This window comes from Physeter macrocephalus, chromosome 7 (genome assembly GCF_002837175.3).
Source record: "Physeter macrocephalus isolate SW-GA chromosome 7, ASM283717v5, whole genome shotgun sequence".
Lineage (NCBI taxonomy): Eukaryota > Metazoa > Chordata > Mammalia > Artiodactyla > Physeteridae > Physeter > Physeter macrocephalus.
The window spans coordinates 117,628,314-117,649,769 of NC_041220.1; the positions used below are offsets into that span (position 1 = coordinate 117,628,314).

The 21,456-nt window shown below is 39.4% G+C and overlaps 1 protein-coding gene across 9 annotated transcripts in view; it reads left to right on the forward strand.

The window, feature by feature from the left end:
- ANK2 (ankyrin 2) overlaps positions 1-21,456 on the forward strand; it is a 689,964-nt gene that overhangs the window by 339,242 nt on the left and 329,266 nt on the right. For 8 of the 9 annotated variants that reach the window (XM_055086182.1, XM_055086196.1, XM_055086184.1 and 5 more), the window contains exon 1: positions 3,601-3,684. The exons of the other annotated variant lie outside the window; for it this stretch is intronic. In XM_055086182.1, the coding sequence (XP_054942157.1) occupies positions 3,601-3,684 (84 nt within the window). Of the gene's footprint in view, positions 1-3,600; positions 3,685-21,456 lie in introns of those variants that run through there. 9 annotated transcript variants of the gene reach the window in all.

A 21,456-nucleotide genomic window follows, 5' to 3' on the forward strand; every position in this document is an offset into this window, starting at 1 on the left:
GGCTGGGCCCGTGAGCCATGGCCGCTGAGCCTGCGCGTCCGGAGCCTGTGCTCCGCAACGGGAGAGGCCACAACAGTGAGAGGCCCGCGTACCGAAAAAAAAAACCAATCTTATTTGAAATTATGCATAGCTCCTAGAGGTCAGAAAGTACACAAAATAATCTAAGAAATGAAGAATTTACCCATTAGAAGTTTAACCGTAAGTATAGACTCATGGTAGATATTTAAAATGTCTCCTTATTGCATTTAATAATAAACCTTGGGCCCCTATTATATGCTACACAATGTGTTAGGTTCCACGTGTGATGCAAAGATAGACACTAATCCTGCCCTCAGGGAGCTTAGCGTCCAGTTAGAAACGTGCCCACAAAAAACTGCACTATGAGGACGGTCGAGGAGGAGTGCCTACTAGAGAGGCACTGAGAAATCGATTGAAAGCTTCGAAAGAGAAACCCCCTGCATTCACAGTACCATAACATGTTGTTGATGTTCTCTGTACGTATAAAATGTACCTTCTAATGCTGTAATGAACATAATACTACTAGCACCTGTTTATGTGCTGAGATTTTTACTTTACAGTTTGAGTATGGGTGTTGACCTCTGTGGTATGCGGGTCTAGTATGTGTGCAGTACTTTCATTCTGTAAAGAAAGTACACTGTATAAAAGTTTAGAAGAAGCAGCAAGAGGTTATAGCTCATTGTCAAAATCGGAGGCCTGCATCTGAGTGTTTAAGCTGTGTACTATATATTTGGATATTGACAGAGAAGGCACTGTTGCAAGAGGTGGCTCAAACATAATCAGAAGTTGCTTGGGGCTTCCCTGGTGGTGCCACGATTAAGACTCCACACTCCCAATGCAGGGGGCCGGGGTTTGATCCCTGGTCAGGGAACTAGATCCCACATGCATACTGCAACTAAGAGTTCACATGCCACAACTAAGGAGCCCGCCTGCTGCAACTAAGGAGCCCATGTGCCACAACTAAGGAGCTGGTGCAACCAAAAAAAAAAAAAAAGTTGCTGATTCATAAAGTAGTGAAATATGAAGTACATCTGTTTGCGATATACACTGCAGAGGTGATGTAAAAGCAATGATTAGGTTCCAAATTGGGCCACCAAACCGATTGATTGAAAAACCCATTCTGGCGTCACATGAGAATGAAGGGTATTAGTAACATAAGTCTCCTATAGATCCAGTTGCTAGAAAAGTTTTCCTTTTCCCTTCTTTTCCCCTTTTGGAGTATCATAGTTTTCCTAATATGTTTGACAAGAAGTTCCCATTTTAGGACTTTTGAACTGCTTTTCTCTTTGCTTTGAGGGCAGGACTAGTGTCTATCTTTACATCCCACATGGAACCTAACACATTGCACGGCATATAATAGGGGCCCAAAGTTTATTTTTAAATGCAATAAGGAAACAGTCTTCCTCCAGATAATTGCTTGGCTTGGTCCCTAACTTCATTCAGGCTTCTAGAGAGTGTTCTATCAGTACCTTATCTAAAATAGCATCTGTTCCCCATCACTCTTTGTCCTACTTTTTTCCGCCATAGCCCTTACCACTATTATTTTTGTTTACTGTCTAGTTTCCCTGTTAGAATATAAGCACCGTGATGGCAAAAAATGTTGCCTGTTTTGTTCGCCATTATATCCCTGGTGGTTAGGGCAGTGTGTCCCTAGTGCTTAGTTCCTACCACATGGTAGGTATTCAATAAATATTTATTGAGTAAATTAATCCAGTTTCCAGGCTGAGGGTGCTCCTAAGAAAGGTCCAAAAGGGAGGCACGATGCGGACAGGTGAGGGAATGAGTGAGGAGTTCGGTGAGGGGATAGCGGAGGAGTGGGACGATATCAGGAGGGGTTTTCATGAAGGCTCTGACAGTAGTGGGAGTTGGGCTCTTAGAAGCTTCTGTAGAAGTTCCTGTAGGGTTTTGTTTAGGAAAAAAGGGTCCTATTGCTTCTGTCCTGTTTGTGGGATCCAAGGCATCACGGTGGGATGGGTCTGCTCAAGCAGAAGGAAGGTGGAGGGAATGAGATGCAGCAAGGTGGGGCTGACCCTAGATGAGGAAGTGGCAAGGGTCTCCGGGGAGGTCAGGCAGAGATAAAGAGCAATCCCGACAGCAGTGGGGAGAGAAGGTGAGTTTTTCTTGCTGTGTTTACTGGAAAGATGAATTCCCAATTTTGGTAGCCGTTTTCCTGTAAGAAACCTTTTTAAGATATACTTTTCTGAGTTGAAAATTACCTATATTTGTAATAATAATAGGATTAACAATGGCAATAACGCGTTTACATAGGGACCTTCCATTTGCAAAGTGTATTTATATACATTATCTCATTGGTTTAATCCATACTCTATTTTCCCATTTAAGTATTCCGTGTGTTATGCTTTGAGTTTGTTTTCTAGGAATAGGGATGAGTGTTTAGTGTGTGCATGTGTGTATTTGTACAAAACGTGTTGGGCTCTGGTTGCGTCCACAATTTAACATGTTTAAACATACAAATATGGCCACCTCAATCCAATAGGATAAAAATTGGGTTTCTCGTTATAAAAACAGGCTCTAATTTCTTTTCTTATCAAGAAGAATTCTGGAACTTTATAAGCTCCTGGAGAGCAGGAATTGTGTTTTATTCATCAGTCAATAGAGAGAATTAGGTTAAGAAGATTTAAAAGATCAGTTGTAAAATGTTTTAACTCCACAACTTTCTTATATTTGTATTACCCATAATGTCTTTAATGTACCACTGCATCATGCTTGGTTCCGGGAAATTCAGCAATCATCCCCAACCCAAACACACACACGCACACACAGACACACACACACACACACACACACCCCCAAAGCTCAATCTCTGGCTTTAAGAAGCTCTTGGCCTGTCGAAACAGACAACTGGGTAAACGTGCAATAGTGAAACAGTGTTACGGGTGCTTTGTCAGAAACGTTCAGTGGCAAGGGGAGGCCCGGAAGAGGGAGAGGTCTGTTACCTGGTTGCTGGGGAGCCTGCTCGCAAGGCTTTATAACAGAAATCATCCTTGCGCTGAGTTTTGAAAGATTATCGTCTGGAATCAAGTGAATAACATCTTAAAAATGTAACTTTCTTACATTTACCTTAGGATATTAATAGCTAATCCTGTTCCTTGAGTAGCCTCTTCGCCAGCTAAAATGTGCCTCTTTAGGTTCAGAGACATTCGAGGATGTTATAGTTTTCTCATTACGCACTGTATCTGCTCTGTGTTGAAGTACCTGTAGGAGGAAAATTAAGTGCAGGTTTTGGGTGTGGGTTGAGAGCCATTGGAACTGCGGGTGTGTCAAAAACCAACCAGCAGTGTCCCCAAATCATTCGAGTCCCTGGCATTTTGTTTTCAAGGCTTTCTTCGTTGTAACCGGTCCCTGATGGTAATTGGTTGAAACAGATTGAACAATGCAGTCAGATAAACAGTTGTGGCAGCTGCTGCCATGGCAACGTCACCGTCCTCACCCTCCCAGTGCGCGCCCCTTCCCCACCCCTCCTCCTCCTCCTGCTTTCCTCCAGTAAGTGCATACTCGCTAGTGGTCTGGACAGGCGGCAGGGTTTAATGGCAGCGCTATTTTCTTTCCAAACTGTTCAAAATGATGAACGAAGATGCAGCTCAGAAAAGCGACAGTGGAGAGAAGTTCAATGGCAGTAGTCAGAGAAGAAAAAGACCCAAAAAGGTAAATTGCTGGAATTAGGAATGTCTGTGTATAGACGTGTGTGTACGTGTGAGTGTGTAATATCAGTGAGGCTGTAGAAACCATGGAGCATTAGGAGTAACTACAGACTATAGCCGTGCAAGCATTGCTTTTTAAAGAGGTCGGTGCAAAACGCTGCTTTCTGAGAATAGGAGAGAGACCTCGGTTCATAATAGATACGTTGACTGGAGCATGGTGAAGTGCACAGAGATAAGGTGTGTTTGGCATGTGGATTATTGAGGACTGTGGCCACTGATGGATGCTTCTGGTATTAAGTGGGTGCAGAGAGAGTCATTTTATTTTTAGAATGGGTGAGTTTAAAAGGAACTGTTAAGCAGGGTGGATTTGTGGAGCAAAAGGAAGATTCGGGGCCACAATGTTTTGGCTCCGTGATGATCTTGAGATGGCTGGACAGCAAATGCCTTTTGGATCCATGCTAAGTGTATTCCTCCGGAGGAGAAAAGACTGATGTGACAGGAGAAATTTGATCCGCAGCATGACATTTCTTTGGTTTGCTTAGCTCCTTTGCAGTTTTTCCAGACATTAATGTGATAGCTCTTTCATTGATTAAGATAAACAGCTAAAGATATTATGGGTTAGGGGGTGTTGGGCACACCAAGCAGTCTGTAGGATTTCCTACCCTGGCATACATTCCCACACCCTTGACTTTCATGGAAACATACCAGTGAGAAACAGTGGGAAAAGATGTGAACTATTCAGCCCCACCCAGTGCCAGCACTTCTTTCTTTATGGCCTGACTCCTGGGAAACTGTTGCAGCCTCACAGAGCTCTTTGAGCTCCACCTCTGAAGGAGATGCCTTTTAAATAAAGTCTCCTAAAATTCATTTATTTCCTGAGTCAATAATATGGGCGGGATCTATGATTCTAATGTAAATGGATTCCAAAGCTAGATGGTTTAGGGTTTTGAATGAGCGGATTAAAAAAAATAAGTATCATGAGCAAATGAATATTTTTTATTTTGATAATGTTGAAATTGCATTGTGCTTCAAAGTGGTAGATCTCTGATGTACTAAATGTCTCCTAATCTAAAAAATTTGAAATAATTCAAAACCTCTGATATTGAAAAGATCATTGGCGGAGAAGGGATTAGTATATTTGTACAGTGCCGTGTAATTTGATTAAAAAAAGCATGCCCACATATGACAGTGTTTAGATAATAGCATGAAGATAGTGATGCAATCTGATAAACGCAAAAGGATAATTCAGGGCAGGCAGGAACATTGGTAGAATGTCCTTTTGTACTTAAGGATTCTGGATCCCCCAGCCCTCGAGGACATTTTTATAGAGTGTTAGCTAATTGATCAACATTTTTTTAAAAAGGAAAAAAACAACTAGAAAAGAGAAAGAGAGCAAGAGATAGGGAAAAAGAAAAAGGGAATTTTTGCTTGAATTCACAATATCATTTCAGAATCCTCTTAATTTCTTTCTGAATTCCCTGTGCTGTATTAGAAACAATATACTCAGAACTCTTAAAGGGGTGGAGAATGTATCTCAAGAAGATTTTAAGCTCTGAGTGATGATACTAAATTCACACGACCAAAGCCATCTTAAAGTATTTGAGGGGTTAGAGCAGAAGAAATCATCATATGTGAAAACTGTAATATTTTTAGAGCTCCATTTTCTCAAACATATTTATTTTAGGAATAAATTCTTTTCCAAACTTGCAGTCAAAATGATAGCAATTAATAGCAAGTTTTGAGTGTGTGTGTGTGTTTGTGCATACATTAAAAGGCAGTTACTAAACGAGCTGTTAAAACACAGTGAATTTTGAATGTTGAAAGTAATTTCACCTAAAAAGAACACACACACATACCACACATACACACAGGTAAACATCCTTCAGCTTGGCAAGTCAGACGAAAGTGGGTTTTCACCTTAACTCTGTCATTTACTATTGTGTGTTTGGAGCCTATCACTTAATTTCTCTGATCCAGGTCCTCATCTGTAAAATGTGAATAACTGTGTATACCTTTTGGTATTTTGTGAGGATTAGAAATAATGTGTATAAAATTCTTTGAGCAGTATTTAATATATAGGTGATGACAATACCTTTTAGGTGTTATTGCTCTTCCCTTAAATGGAATTATTTATTGGAATAAACCATGTAGAGGAAAGTCTATTTATAATTTAGAGAGAGGCAGAATATGCTATTGGTACTTTGCAAAGGCTACTAGTCATTTTTCAAAATGTCAAAAGTTATATGCTATAATTGGAAACATTTTGTCTCATACAAATTATTGAGATTTATATAAATGTACCCCAGGTCTTTAGATTACTGCTTCACATCTTTTGCACAGCAGGCAATTTAAATTTTCATATTTAGAAACTTCTAAATTGTCCAAGCCAGAAAATACCAGACATCCCCCTCTCTTGCTAACTTTAATAGACCATTAAATGTGCTTTGATGGGGAAATAATCATTGAGAGATACGCATCCCTAATAAGGATGAAATGTGAGAAAAGCAAGAATTGGAGCAAAGTCAATGCCACATCACTTAATTCTGTTGTCTGCGTTTCTACTAGAGGTTCACATTGAATCCACTATAGGATTCTCTTTTAAAATTTTATTTATTTATTTATTTGTTTTTGGCTGCGTTGGGTCTTCATTGCTACGCGTGGGCTTTCTTTAGTTGCAGAGAGCAGGGGATACTCTTTGTTGCAGTGCACGGGCTTCTCACTGCGGTGGCTTCTCTTGTTGCAGAGCATGGGCTCTAGGCGCATGGGCTTCAGTAGTTGTGGCACGCGGGCTCAGCAGTTGTGGCTCTCGGGCTCTAGAGTGCAGGCTCAGTAGTTGTGGCCCAGGCTTAGTTGCTCTGTGGCATGTGGGATATTCCCAGACCAGGGCTCGAACCCGTGTCCCCTGCATTGGCAGGTGGGTTCTTAATCACTGCGCCACCAGGGAAGTCCCACTATAGGATTCTAAATAAGCATCCAGGATGATGGGCCACCAGCTTCACTGTGGCCTGGGTGTTGATCTAACATGTTGACTCATAATTTTTGGAAATGTGCCTCTTCCTTGAGTAAATATTTAACAGTTGAGCCATAATCCACCTGTTTATTCTATACCTCACAAAAGCAATTCTTCTGAGGGACAGAACTAAAGGGTCCTTTGCCAAAAAAGCCACAATGTGAGAAAATAAGCTCAAGGAGTTTATTTTGTATTAGAATTTTAGTGAGTATCTGGAAGATAGAAATTCTTTTAGCTTTTCTTAAGAATGTCTGTTCTGGCTTTAGTAACTGAGCTTGTCAGCGCTCTCCCTGCAAAGACCACCAGGAAAACACCTGTCGTTGGATGTATTGGGGTTCCGACTCACTGCAGTGAGGGAGGAGCACATCACAAGGAACTGAGTTTGAAATGACTCATTAGGTTTGGGCTTTGAATGAGTGATTTGGGGGAGGGTCCAAGAAAGTGGGGACTCACTCTGGGTTGGGTGCTCTCAGAAAGCAGGAACAGTTTTATGATCGTGTATCCCAATAAATCTTAGCTCTAGGAGGGCAGACTAAAACCGTAGTCAGTAAAGAAGTGACAGTCTCTCAGTTAGCAAGAGAGAGGGATGTCTAGAATTTTGTGGCTTGGACAATGTTCATATTTTGTCTGTGTTTAGACATGATAAGGTGCCATTATTGTCCTGCTCCATCGTGGTCACAGAGTGGCCTGGTCTGATGATGATGACCTGTGAAATGATTTACGTTCAACAGCAAAACACCGAGGTCAAGCTGATAGTAACAGGCCAGCTCCTGGAAGTCGGCGGCTGCTTTTCTCTTTCTCAAGCTTGAACACAAAGATACTTTTGGAGAGAGGGAGAGAGATTTATTTATTATTGGACGCTCGTTAGTGTCCACGGAAAATAAATCAGATAGTATTGTTGCTAAAATATTCATAGAAACCTTTTTCATCTAATACTTCAAAAAAATAGTTTCCTTAAGGCTCAGTTATTTCACACAAATAAATATTAGCTAGGACACAGATTTGGGATTGATGTTCTAGTGAGGGTTCAGTGGAGAAGAGGATACGGAAACTACTGGAATTCTCACCTGGGATCCTGGACTAAAAGGAAGCATTGGCAACTGTGTGAAATGTGTCAGGGTAAGTGTTTAGCCTGTTCTAAATCCCAGCCAACTCTATACAAATTTCTTATCCCAGACAATATTTTGGCAGATTAGATGAAAAGAATCCAAGACCATATTAGTGGGCAGCACCCCATACTTTCCAATTTTGTGTCAATGACATGGCAGTGGATTTGCACTGGAAGAGGCTGCACGAGCCTTAGATAATTTACATAAATGATAGTGGAAATGCTCAAACATCAGTCACATGTGACAGAGCCACCTGAAACCACTAGGCTTGGTGAGTTCTTCTAAAACAAGTAAATAATTAAATGGCTTAATAACTATTTTCCTCATTTGGTGGAATAACTATATCGAGATGAAAGTATAAATATGTAGTGTTGTTTTTAACAAAGTAGTAAGATAAAATGGCTTTGTAGGATACCTTCTATTCATTTAAGAAGTTTTGACCTGGACCGTTATTTGAAAATATTTATGACCTTTGCAAAAATATTTTTGTTTTATATAATTTTATTGCTGTTTGCTTGCCACTGCCTAAATGGGGAGATGAAAGTAGTGCCAGATGTGTGATTGAAATGTTGAACCATTGAAATGTGAACGAGAGACAAAGTGAAAGGTTTATTTTTACAGCAGCCATGGAAAGCATGGCTTTTTTAGTGGAATCAGGTAGCAGATCCAACATTTGGATGTTCAGCTTGTCTTGCAGTCAGATTAGTTTTGAATTTAGTCGGTGCCTTATCTTGTCCAATCAAGTCTAGAAAGGCTTTGATATATAATTCACCCTGAATAATATCCACATTTCTTCAATTTTCCAGAAACTTATGATTTACCCTTTATTTTACAGCAGTTTATAACCCAGAACAGCGTGTGCTGCCTGAAGACAGCACTTCCCCATCACTGAAGGTATTTAAAATGACCATCTGTCAGAGATTGTGGAAATTTTTTTACTGGATGGAAAAATCCCTTACAACGGCGGTCCCCAAGATTTTTGGCACCAGGGACCGGTTTTGTGGAAGACAATTTTGCCACGGATGGGGGTGAGGGCTAGGGTTAGGGTTAGGGTTAGGGTTAGGGTTAGGGTGAGGGTTAGGGTTAGGGTTAGGGTGAGGGTGAGGGTGAGGGTGAGGGTGAGGGTGAGGGTGAGGGTTAGGGTTAGGGTTTAGGGTTAGGGTTAGGGTTAGGGTTTAGGGTTAGGGTTAGGGTTAGGGTTTAGGGTTAGGGTTAGGGTTAGGGTTTAGGGTTAGGGTTAGGGTTAGGGTTTAGGGTTTAGGGTTAGGGTTAGGGTTAGGGTTAGGGTTAGGGTTAGGGTTAGGGTTAGGGTTAGGGTTAGGGTTAGGGTTAGGGTTAGGGTGAGGGTTAGGGTTAGGGTTAGGGTGAGGGTGAGGGTGAGGGTGAGGGTGAGGGTGAGGGTGAGGGCTAGGGTTAGGGTTAGGGTTAGGGTTAGGGCGAGGGCGAGGGCGAGGGCGAGGGCGAGGGCTAGGGTTAGGGTTAGGGTTAGGGTTAGGGCGAGGGCGAGGGCGAGGGCGAGGGCGAGGGCGAGGGCGAGGGTGAGGGTGAGGGTTAGGGTTAGGGTTAGGGTTAGGGTTAGGGTGAGGGTTAGGGTTCCGGCTGTAATGCGAGCAATGGGGAGCGATGGGGAGCCGCAGATGAAGCTTCGCTAGCTCGTCCACTGCTCACCTCCTGCTGTGCGGCCCGGTTCCTAAAGGAACCGCGGCCCGGGGGTTGGGGACCCCTGCCTTACAACCTAGTATTCTGTGATTTTCTTTCTATGTCTGTCTCTCTCTTTCCATCTCTTTTGACCCACCTTCATGATACTGATATTTTTCACTGCTAATTTCATATGTATGTAATAGCTAGAAATTAATCCTAAAATATCCTTTTTTAGAGCAAAGTGCTGTCTGCTGACCACAGCTACTAGAATTACCTGGGTTGCCTGCTAAAAGAACAAAATTCTTAGGACCTACTTTAGACCTGCCCAGTCACTTTTGAGGGTTTTTAACTGGCGCCCCCACTCTTTTTGATGTGCGCTAGAGTTTAGAACCATTGCTTTAGAAAGTGGTCAGCAGTCATGAAGTCGAGTTATTTTAGAAAGAAGAATCTCTGATTTCAATTAGATGTGTTAGATTGCTACCTGGCTCTTACATGTTTTTCTTTTAAGTCTAGACGGCATCAGCAATGATACAAAAGAAACAAAGGCATTTTTCTCCCGTCATCTTCTTATTCTACATCTAGAACCTAGAATGCTTCACATACACCATCTCATTTAGTCTTCAAAATAACTCCCATTGAGTATTATTATCCCAGTTTTGTAGATGAGCAGCTGGAGACTCAGAGACTCTATACAGAGAGGGAGATGGAGAAATGATAGACATTTTCCCCACCAATCAACCAATGACATATTTTGAACCATTTCTCCCATGGAAACCAGATGCTAAACTATTCTATGCTAAGTTATTCCTGTGTCTCTAGCAAAGCTTCTAAGCTATCTATAGCTTCATCTTCTGCCAAGATATCCTCCAGATCTTTTCCCCCATTGTTGCTTCCTATCTTTCATCAGTTGATCATGTTTTTCAAAATGCCCACTCTAATCTCTGGGAATAATATGTAAAGAGGATGTCTTTCCTGGATGTCTATAATATTCTTCCAAGCAGGACTCCTCTTTCTCTTCGTTTTGCTTCCATTACATTTTCTGATACGTTGGTGTAGATGTTTCTTTCAGTTTCCTTCAGATGTCTCTTTGAAAATCCACAGAAAGGAATGGGACAACAAAAGAAGCAAACAGGTATCTTCATGTGGTTTAGGCGTGTTAAATTAAGCTAACATGAAAACTTGATCCTACTTTCACAGTATGAGTTCTAATTATTCTCTTGAGGAGCTTCGTTAGTATGATATTCCCAGTAATTGCTCTATGGAAGGCTCTTTTTCATATACTCTTTTCTGAAGTGTTTGAGGTTTCTTTTTCCTTCTTGATAAAGTTTCTGAAGAGACAAGTGATTGCATATTGAAACAGAATTAAGATTTTTAATCTGCCTTTGTTAGAGCATAGTAGATTATAAATGTGTCTACAGTTTTGTTTCTTTCCTGCTTGTATTCTGTTCTAATTCCTGTTGGTAGCAGAAACAAAGCTACTGCTTATTTTTATCTCAGTGGGCACTGTTAGGATTCATCACAACAAATAAACTTACCATCTCAATTTCCTTTTACTTTGGAAGGACAGAGTTGGGATTGTTAGCAAATGAGACAATCTTTTGATAGAAAAAAAATCTATTTTATATACTCGAGTTCAAGTCAGTATGATAGCGTATTTCTTTTCTTTGAAATCCATTAATACTGGCCAACGCTTCAGGGAGGGTCAATTCTTTAAAGCTGGAGGGAGGCGGTAAGAAATGTTCTAGTTAATGATACACGTAAATCTAGAGGGTAAGCTTCTACTTAGTTATCAGACCTGGTTTTTCTTCATGTTTTTCTGGTAACTCACAGACAAATATCTTCTTCTTTTACCCACTAATTTGTGTTTGTGCTCATTAAGACAAAGACCTTGATTTGTAACATTTGCTTAATGAGCTTCGGTTTCTAAGAATCAACTTGTTTAACTCAGTTTAATCTAGATGTTTCTTCCTAACACATAGGAAAGCTCCTTTAATTCAACAACTGGTTTGCTAGGTGTATAGTACTGCAATAGCTGCTATGGCATTGCTGGACTAAAAGTCAATGATTGATACCCTCACTGAGTTTATAATCTGACTGAGCAGACATTTCTATCAAAAAAATAAGCCATCCAGAGAAATATTATAAATATTATGTAATACCTATATTATAAGTAATAATTATTATGTTGTACATTGCCAAAAATTAATTCTCAGGAGCCTGGAGAAGGGCAAGAGATCAGTGTGATTTTGTTAAAAACATTAAGCCATATGAAGGGGTGAACAATAGCCCTGAGCCTTGAATTTCAACTAATACTTAAGTATGAAGGAAGGGGATACACAGGCAATCAGATGGAGCAACCTCAGCCATATAATTACAAGCTACATTAAAGATTAAGAGGGACTTCCCTGGTGGTGCAGTGCTTAAGAATCCGCCTGCCAATGCAGGGGACATGGGTTCGAGCCCTGGTCCGGGAAGATCCCACATGCTGCGGAGCAACTAAGCCCGTGTGCCGCAACTATTTAAAAAAAAAAAAAAAAAAGATTAAGAAACTGGTGAGACACTTAATGTAGTTCACAGTTATAAACTTTGTGGGTGAACTCTCTCTGACATGTCCTTATGCTCTGAGCCTTGGTCAGTTCTAGGCTTACATTTTGGAATCCATTTTGTTTGGGGGATTATACTGTGTCCTTCTCTTATAGGATATATCACTAATCACTCATCTATGAAGGTCTTGCCCCATATTTATTCATGTTTATACATTATCTCTGTAGTCAATAGTAAATTCCAAAAAATAAGCATAGGAATGCTTTTTGAAATTATACAAATAATCAACCTCTGCCTTTACCTTAAGAGATACTGGTATAGTTAACCCAGGGCTGTAATTACCTAGAAGACTTACACAGGAATTTCTAAGACTTTACATATGAGCTGAAAATGGCTTTTCTCATTTGGTTATTATTATATCTGTTGTATGTTAGCCTACTTTGTGTGTTGGCATACTTTTGAGTTTGCTCCAAGTAGCTAGATCCTGTTGTATTTTCAGATCTTTGAACGTGAAATTCATGACTTTTCCCTTTTTCCCACTTGCTTGGTCTCTCTACACGTCTCTGCCCTTGGTCTTTGTCCATCTTCACTGGCAGGAAGAGTGACTCATGGCCAATTATTTTACCTCTGGCTGCCTTGGACTTTCTACCCATAAAGTAAAGACAGTTATAGCTGCTGCCACTTCAGAGAACACTTACGTTTAAAGAGAAAGAAGTAAAGGAGTGTTTTAGAAGTAAAAGTATGAAAACAGAAATAAATGTTAGGATCTGTGCGGATTTTGCAAGTTTGAAGAGGTTAAAAATGAAAGGTGGACCCTTCTAGACTGTTTCACCAAGTACTAGAAAGTGATACCTTTTTATAAGTATTTTAATGTAATAATGTAATAATTTACTATAATGTGATCTTTAGCAACAAATATCTCTATGTGGCAAACTGAGCCAGTTTAGGTGAGGGTGTTCTAACTCTTAAAAAATTATTGAAAACTGTAAAGACGCAAAACATTATGAGAATTATGTATGAGAAATTTGGTATTTTCTGTGTCAGGATTTCAGTTCTCTTTTCATAAAATGTGTAGCCCTAAATATTCCTTTTCCTGGGTGTTCTCAATATTTGCCCTGATTTGAGACAGTGTGGTGGCAAGATGCCCTCCTCTCTTATTTTGTAGCGTTATCTTGTAATCATTGCACAGAGGGGTGGCAGCAAAGCTAAAAACCAATATTCAAAAATGAAAATCAGGAAGGAAAAAAACTAGGACAAATACAGACACTTTTCATTCAGTAGTTTAGAGATACCATTAGAATTATTAGCACTATCCATGCTATTGGCTTATTAAAATGAGTATGAATATCTACCTAATTTTAACACATCCAATCAAATCTGTGTTAGCCGTGTTTCACCTGCCACAACTGTATAGTATTTTCTGTGTACCTGACACAGTAAATCATTTCAGTGCCCTCTTAAATCAGTCAAATTCAAAAGACGAGATCTACATATGAATTTGGTATATGTATATTGTTGTCATGAGCTGTAGTAGTATATTTAATAATTGTCTATGCAGCTGAGACTTAGCATGATTTATCATGTATCATCATCTGTGTAGAAAAGGTGTTCCAAAGCTTATGTTTAAATGGCCAACGGAGAGACTTCATAAATAGCCTATAGGAATCAGTTCTGTTCTGCCTCAGCATGCAGACGAGAGGGTTATCATAACGGTGTTTTTGTATAAACATTCCTCTGTTCCAGCACTTTTTTTTTGTTTGTTTGTTTGTTGTTGTTTTTTTTTTTTTTTGCGGTACGGGCCTCTCACTGCTGTGGCCTCTCCCGTTGCGGAGCACAGGCTCCGGACGCGCAGGCTCAGCGGCCATGGCTCACGGGCCCAGCCGCTCCGCGACACGTGGGATCTTCCCGGACCGGGGCACGAACCCGTGTCCCCTCCATCGGCAGGCGGACTCTCAACCACTGCGCCACCAGGGAAGCCCTGTTCCAGTACTTTGGTGTGCCTATATGCCACACACCTGTGCGTTGCCGGGTCACACGGCATGTAATGGGGATGTGGGCTTGTGACAGGGTGGAGGCAAATTTGTCATACTCAGGGTTGTGACGTTTCTTCTAAATCTCCTGAAGAAAGCTAATATGCCTTTCAGTATGATTGGCAGCTTCCCATCCTCTGTAGAAAGTCAAGGTACTGCTCTATCCTGATGATAATGCTTTATCCTATGTAGTACAGGTGAGGAGAAGGATTGAGGAAATGTCCCACAAGTAGCTCCTCTTCCACCTATTTCTGAAGACATGCATCAAAGTCTGTGATTCAGAGGGATAAAATAAATTTGTATCTGAGGTTTATCTGCAGAGCAGTTTTTTTGGTGTGGGTTTCAAGGTACTATAATTGTTTGATCATTTTGAACATGTAAATCTGATATTAGAATAGAATTTACATGGTGGAGTTTACCCCTAGTTCTAGCAAAGGGATTTGGTTCTCCCAGGACAACATACAGAACAAAAGGAAACAAGTGACAGGAGTAAAATAAAGTATATGTGTAAAAGTCTTTGAGAATTTTGTATTTGAGCTTTGAGAATTCAGAAATTGGCAACACTTTCCTCATAGCCTATAATTTATAGTAGTGACTCTGGAAAGCCTTAATGGAAATTACCCATTTGTTTTCATAGATTTAGACTATTTTGAAAACCACATTTGAATAGCACTAATAAAATGTTTGTGAGTAGCACATTACTCTGAGACTCTGAATACGTCCATGTACTGGGGTTTTAGGATGAATAGTGACTGGGTTTTGGTTTGAATTGCTCAGCTATTTAGGGTATAGTGCTAGTCTAGCCACTATATTCCATACAGACCAATTCTCTTCAGTCTCAAAGGCATGGACCTCATGTTTAACCTCAAAGAGTAGCTGATCAAAGGGAGACAAAGAAGGAGGATACTGCTAGATGTGTGCAAACCTAAATCCATTACCCAAACACACACTTTTTAAAAATGGATACTCTATTGACACGTATTTATGTGTCAAGATTATTCCCTAATTACTATCTCTTTAATATGATAAGGAATTCTATCTTTTCTAGAAGATCCAAATGAGGAGTAACAATAGTAAAATAATGAAAGTAAAATGGAGGTTCTCTATGGCTTTATGGTGTTTACCGAAGTCAAACTTGTTTGAATAAATTATGTTTTATCCAATAAGATGAGCAATTTAACTATAGAAAAATCATTCATTAGGAAAAATAGTTCACCTCACTGGAACAACATTTTACAAGAATAAATAAAAAATAAAAAGCAATAGTGAAAAATATTGAGAGCTTATCATAGTATTAGGTGCTAGCCATTGTGCTACGAGTTCTACATAGATTACCTAATTTTCTCTTCACAATAATCCGATGAGTGGGTACTATATTATCCTCACATTAAAGATGAGGAGATTGATGTCTAAAGGGATTGAAAGATTTCCCTGATTGAATCCATGTAGCTCTCCCAGGTTTTACCCTGGGTCAAACCTACCATTCTGCCTGTCTCCAAAACCCTGTGCTGCGCTAATAGAACAAAGTTTTAAACAATTAAAATAGGATCAAGAATGAAAGAAATAAACCCATTGTCCAAAACCCATTGTACCAATATGCCTTCATTGATTGGTCAATGAATCTAAAAAGCTACCTTGATTGATTTTTTTCAAATATAGTTTAAAACACAAGTATAAATCCAAATAGGAAAATGTTTTTTATGTAGTTGTTGACTAAAGTTATCAGATGCTTTCACAATATCCAAGCCCGATGTGAGTTCTCAGTCTTAGCGCTGGAACACTGAAGAATGAAGCTTTATACATTGGTATTTGCATCTGTGCTTCAGCTCTTTTAGTCAAATGGCTGACACCCTTAACATAGCCTCTCCAATATAAGGGGGAATTTGTTAGTGAGTTCATGTTGCTTGTCCTAATTCAAAAGGTCACTAATCTATCATGTGTTCCATAATCTCATTACACAGCAGGGACCTCTTTCCAGTTGTTAAAGAATCAGTAGGAGTGATTGGGCTATTACATGGGGCAATCGGGCATTTTTCTCCTGGCCCACGTGGGAACCTTCATTTTTGAGAGGACAGGAGGTCTGTTCCATCTGCAAATTCTTCCAGATGGCCTGACCCCAAATGGCTTCCATGCCTGATTTGTGAAGGTAGTTCTTAGGCAACAGCAACAAGTATATGTGGTTTGGGAACTTACTCTTACTTTGACAGAATGCCTTGATCAGATAAAGAACTACTCATGGACAATTTTCTGAGTCACTGGCCAGAGTCCAAGGAAATAGTGAAGTTCCTTTCCTTATTGCTTCTTTCTGATAATAATTTTAAGGGATGATTATATTTTTACAACATTTTATTTATTTATAATTTATCCAGATGTGAAGACAATTAGCTGAATGGAAGTATTTTTTCCTTTGCAGAGCAATTAATTTTTCTTTTCGAAAAAGGTTATTAGGGGCTTCCCTGGTGGCGCAGTGGTTGAGAATCTGCCTGCCAATGCAGGGGACATGGGTTCCAGCCCTGGTCTGGGAGGATCCCACATGCCGCGGAGCAACTGGGCCCGTGAGCCACAACTACTGAGGCTGCGCGTCTGGAGCCCGTGCTCCGCAACAAGAGAGGCCGCGATAGTGAGAGGCCTGCGCCCCGCGATGAAGAGTGGCCCCGGCTCGCCACAACTAGAGAAAGCCCTCGCACAGAAACGAAGACCCAACACGGCCAAAAATAAATAAATAAAAAAAGAAAAGGTATTACGAAAATAATTTTTTTTAAAAAGGTTATTAGGATATACTTTTTGTAGGCTGCCTATAACAATGTCAGAGTTTAGGAAAAAATTATATACACACATACATACACATTTGTATTATTCTGAGTTCCAGCTATGATATATTGTAAATGGCTTAGAAACTTTTGATTTAAAAAAAAAGTTATAACCATACTCTAACTCATAGTTGCCTGGATTTTTTTTTTTTTTTTTTTTTTTTTTTTTGCGGTACACGGGCCTCTCACTGTTGTGGCCTCTCCCATTGCGGAGCACAGGCTCCGGAGGCGCACAGGCTCAGCGGCCACGGCTCACGGGCCCAGCCGCTCTGCGGCATGTGGGATCCTCCCGGACTGGGGCACGAACCCGTGTTCCCTGCATCGGCAGGCGGACTCTCAACCACTGCGCCACCAGGGAAGCCCTGCCTGGATGTTTGAGGTGTCTTCATTATTGTTGTTGTCATAGAAAGTTTCTATAATGAATTATCCTCATTCTAAACCTAGTGATATGCCGTGTATAGATTTTAGATTCTTGTCTACAGCTGGATCATTAATTTGGAAGCTATAAATTGAATTTCCAAATATTCAAACAGGCTTCCTTCCCCTTAGGGTGGGTTTGGCTACTTTCATCTGCGTATGCCAGGATCTATGATGGCAGTCTCAAGTTTCAACCCAGGAGTCAAGGGTCATGTGGAGATTATCATGGGATGAGCTAATCTATTATTATTTATTTTTTAAAATAAATTTATTTATTTCTTTATTTATTTATTTTTGGGCTGCATTGGGCCTTCCTTGCTGCACACGGGCTTTCTCTAGTTGTAGAGAGTGAGGGCTACTCTTCGTTGCAGTGTGTGGGCTTCTCATTGTGATGGCTTCTCTTTGTGGTGGAGCATGGGCTCTAGGCACGTGAGCTTCAGTAGTTGTGGCATGCAGCCTCAGTAGCTGTGGAGCATGGGCTTAGTCGCTCCGCGGTATATGGGATCTTCCCGGATCAGGGATCGAACCCATGTCCCCTGCATTGGCAGGCGGATTCTTAACCACTGTGCCACCAGGGAAGTCCCTAGATGGCCTAATCTATAATTCAAATATCATGTACATTTCGCCTTAATAGTTTGTAATAAAGAAAGTAATGTTAGTGTGCATTTTGGAATTTTTACTCTTTGGAGCGGTTTCTCAAATTCATTTCAAGGTGATCATTGAGTTTAGATCTTGTTATATTCTCTATTGACTATACAGCTCTTTGTATATTTCTATATGAATGCTTATCACCCTTTCATAGTATGTTTTTTTAAACCTCCAGAAGAGCCTTATTTTGAGTAGAGATTACTTAATACTATATGAACTGAAGAAATGAACAGTTATGAATAATTCAGTAAACTGAGAATATGTGATCCAACATGGAACTCCTAGAATGTTTCTGATACAAATAAGTACCTCATGGGGGTGATTGATGCTTAGGCAGATATGGCTGACTACATTTTTCCATATACTGAATATTCTGGATTATGAGAATGATCCCTTGCCTGTGTTCAATGGCAGTTGTCAAGTACATATTCACCTATTATTTAAACAGTAATTTCAAGGCTGTATAGCTGACATATTTAAAAATAGAATTGATATTTTGCTTTTTCTTTCTACGGTACTAATTTGATTATTTTCCCTAGGCCTGCCACAATGAAAAGTAATTATGTCTGTTGACCCTAAAGTGACCTTGAGGAAATGAGGTGCTTATACCAACTTAGGTAACAGATGATAAGTGTCTGTGTTATAGCTGACCAAAATTCAAGTTCTACAGTGTAATTTCTACTTGAATCTAACATTTTGAAGTTGAATATGAAATTTGGTAAAAATATATCCAGTGGAATATATATGAACATGTATTCATATATATATGTGTGTATAACAAATCTTCAGATATTACCAAATAATAGCAAAAGATACCACAAAATTTGCCATGTTTTCTAAATGATAGTATTCGGTTATCATTTAGTAAAATCATATCTGCAGCCAGTATTGCAGATAAGATAATATTTGATAACAGTCATTATTAAAATAAGACATTCTGAGAAAGGTGGACTTCAGTATTACTTTCTTAGAAAATATGTTGTAGTTCTTGAGTTCACTTTCACTGTGTATCTAGTCAAAGTTTGTATTTCTTTAATGATGCAGATATGTCATTTTCCATTGGAAAAAGAACTGCTTTTAGTCACAATCAAAAAACATTTTCTGTTTTTTGTGGCCACTTTCTCAGTTGGGAGAAGATGGAAGACCAAATAAACTGGTAAATAGTAATCTACATCTATGATATTTATTAGAGATTATTTTCAGTTGCTGGCAGTTATAGATAGCTGTTTTTATATTTTAATTTTAAAATTTCTTGAAAATTAATGTAAATTTGGAAATCAAAGAACTAAATTATGGAAAATGGTATTTTGTCTCATAATAAAATATTTCTACCTTTAAAATTATGAAACCAAACTCAAAGCAAATATAAAAGTAAGGCTGAAAAAGAAATCTCCAGTCTACTTTGAGTAGACATTATGATAATTCTTCCTAATTTCCAACTAAATACATTAGAATTTGTTTAGGTTGCAAAGGGAAAAATACTTTTCTGCTTCTGTATTTCATTTGATGGCTCATATGTCACTTTATTTATGGAGTGCTCACCACTCAGCTCATTTTAATACAACGTTTTATTTTGTGGTTGACCTAAAACATTAAACTGAAATATGATTTTTTTCAAAAACACACAAAAAGTTTTTTTTTTTTTTTTTTCAGTAGATATGTACAATACAAATGGCTTTTCTTCCATTGAAAGTCATTTTTGGAACTTTTTGCAGTGTGGTCCAGTTTAAACTGTATTGCTTTTTGGTGTTAAAGATGTATATTACTTATTTTTGAGAAATTTTGCCTCATTAATTCTTTATGAATTTGAAACCCTTTAGAGTTTGATATGACATAGTGGATTTCGCTGTGAGTCTAACAGTAAAAAAAAAAAAAAAAAAAAGGTCCCTTCCACCTACCTCATCCATCACTCTGTGGATTAAGTTCCCTCAGCAATACTCCTAGGGGCTTATCGTGATGATAGGATTTTGTGCCTGCTTTAGTCGTGTTTCCCATATGCAGGTGCCAATTGTTCAGTGAGCATATACGTAACAGCAGGCATGCCAGTCAGGATTCAGCCAGGATTAACCAGGAGGGCTCTATACTCCGGTGTGGCACACAGCCATCTTTTGTTTCTCCCATGCCAGAAGCCCCTCATTTTCCCCGTTTTTAGAAAATCCAGACTAGTGTGAACACTATGGCCTTGTATGGTTCTTTGGGAAGTACAGTCGTTTATTTATGATCTGCGTCATGAATTGCAATTCATTTTCTGTGCATCTGTAGAACCTCTAACAAATAAACAATTTTAGAATGGAAATGTAAGCAAATGTAATACCTCTTAAATATCCATAGCACCTATCCTATGTGTATAATAAAGGTAATATTTTTATTATTGCGAAACCAATATATTTACGAACCCTCAATCTCTCTCTCTCTCTCTCTCTCTCTCTCTCTCTCTCTCTCTCTCTCTCTCTCGTGTGTGTGTTGATGTATGTATGCTTGCGAGTGAATTTACTGTGTGATTCATACTAGTTTCTTCGAGAGTATAAACTTGTAGGGCTCCAAGTAGCTTAAAATAGAGCTGGAATTAGCTTAAATTTCAAGATCCCAATGTCTTATTTTATATGAGGAAACCGAGATGCAGAGAAATCAAATACATTGGCGAAAATCATGTAAGTCATTAAGGGCAGATGTGGGCCTAGACTTAAGGTCTCCTGACCCCTAGAACAGTGATCTTTCTATTGCTTAGAGGTCATCTTAAAGAGCAGTCAAAGCCTAGCCATGAGAAGAGTATTTAAATGTTGATTTTGAGCGAGGTACAGCTTTACAAAGGCCCCTTATCTGCTTATGAAGGAGACTCAGGTCAGCTTGACAGTGAGGACAGGCCATGTTTCTAACACCAAGTGATATGCCAATTTTCATTTGCAAGGTTATTATTGCAAAAGCTAATTTCTTGATATTTACTAATCAAATGCTTCATGAGAACTTGTTATACCAGTGTTCCCAGTCTAGGGCTGTTTTTCAGCTGGGATGTGTAAAAGGGGGGCTACTTTGCTGGAGTCACGACTCTGGTGTCTGCCGGGTCCAGGTATATATGTTATGATACTTTAAGGCCTTTTAAAATTAGAACTTTAAAACAAACTGAAAAGGTAGCCAAAATCAAAGCATTATTAAGAAACTATATGGATTTGTTGAACCATTAACACATATCCATCTTATAAAGGTGCTTGGTTTTACTGAACAGTCTGTGTAGCTTCAATGTTTAATCTCTTCCTACCTTGATTCATGTTGTCCTCCCCCCCAAAACACACACACACACACACACACACACACACACACACACACACACTTAGGCCTCTTACAGTTTTTGTAAGCTGACTCTAGGGCCTACTTGGATCCATTCTGTGAGTGCTTAAAGTTCTGTTGTTGTGGTACTCTTATTAAGAAAGTTTCTTGGTTACTAGTGGGGGTATTCTTTATTCATCCATGTATTATTTATTTATTTATTTATTTAACATCTTTATTGGAGTATAATTGCTTTACAATGGTGTGTTAGTTTCTGCTTTACAACAAAGTGAATCAGTTATA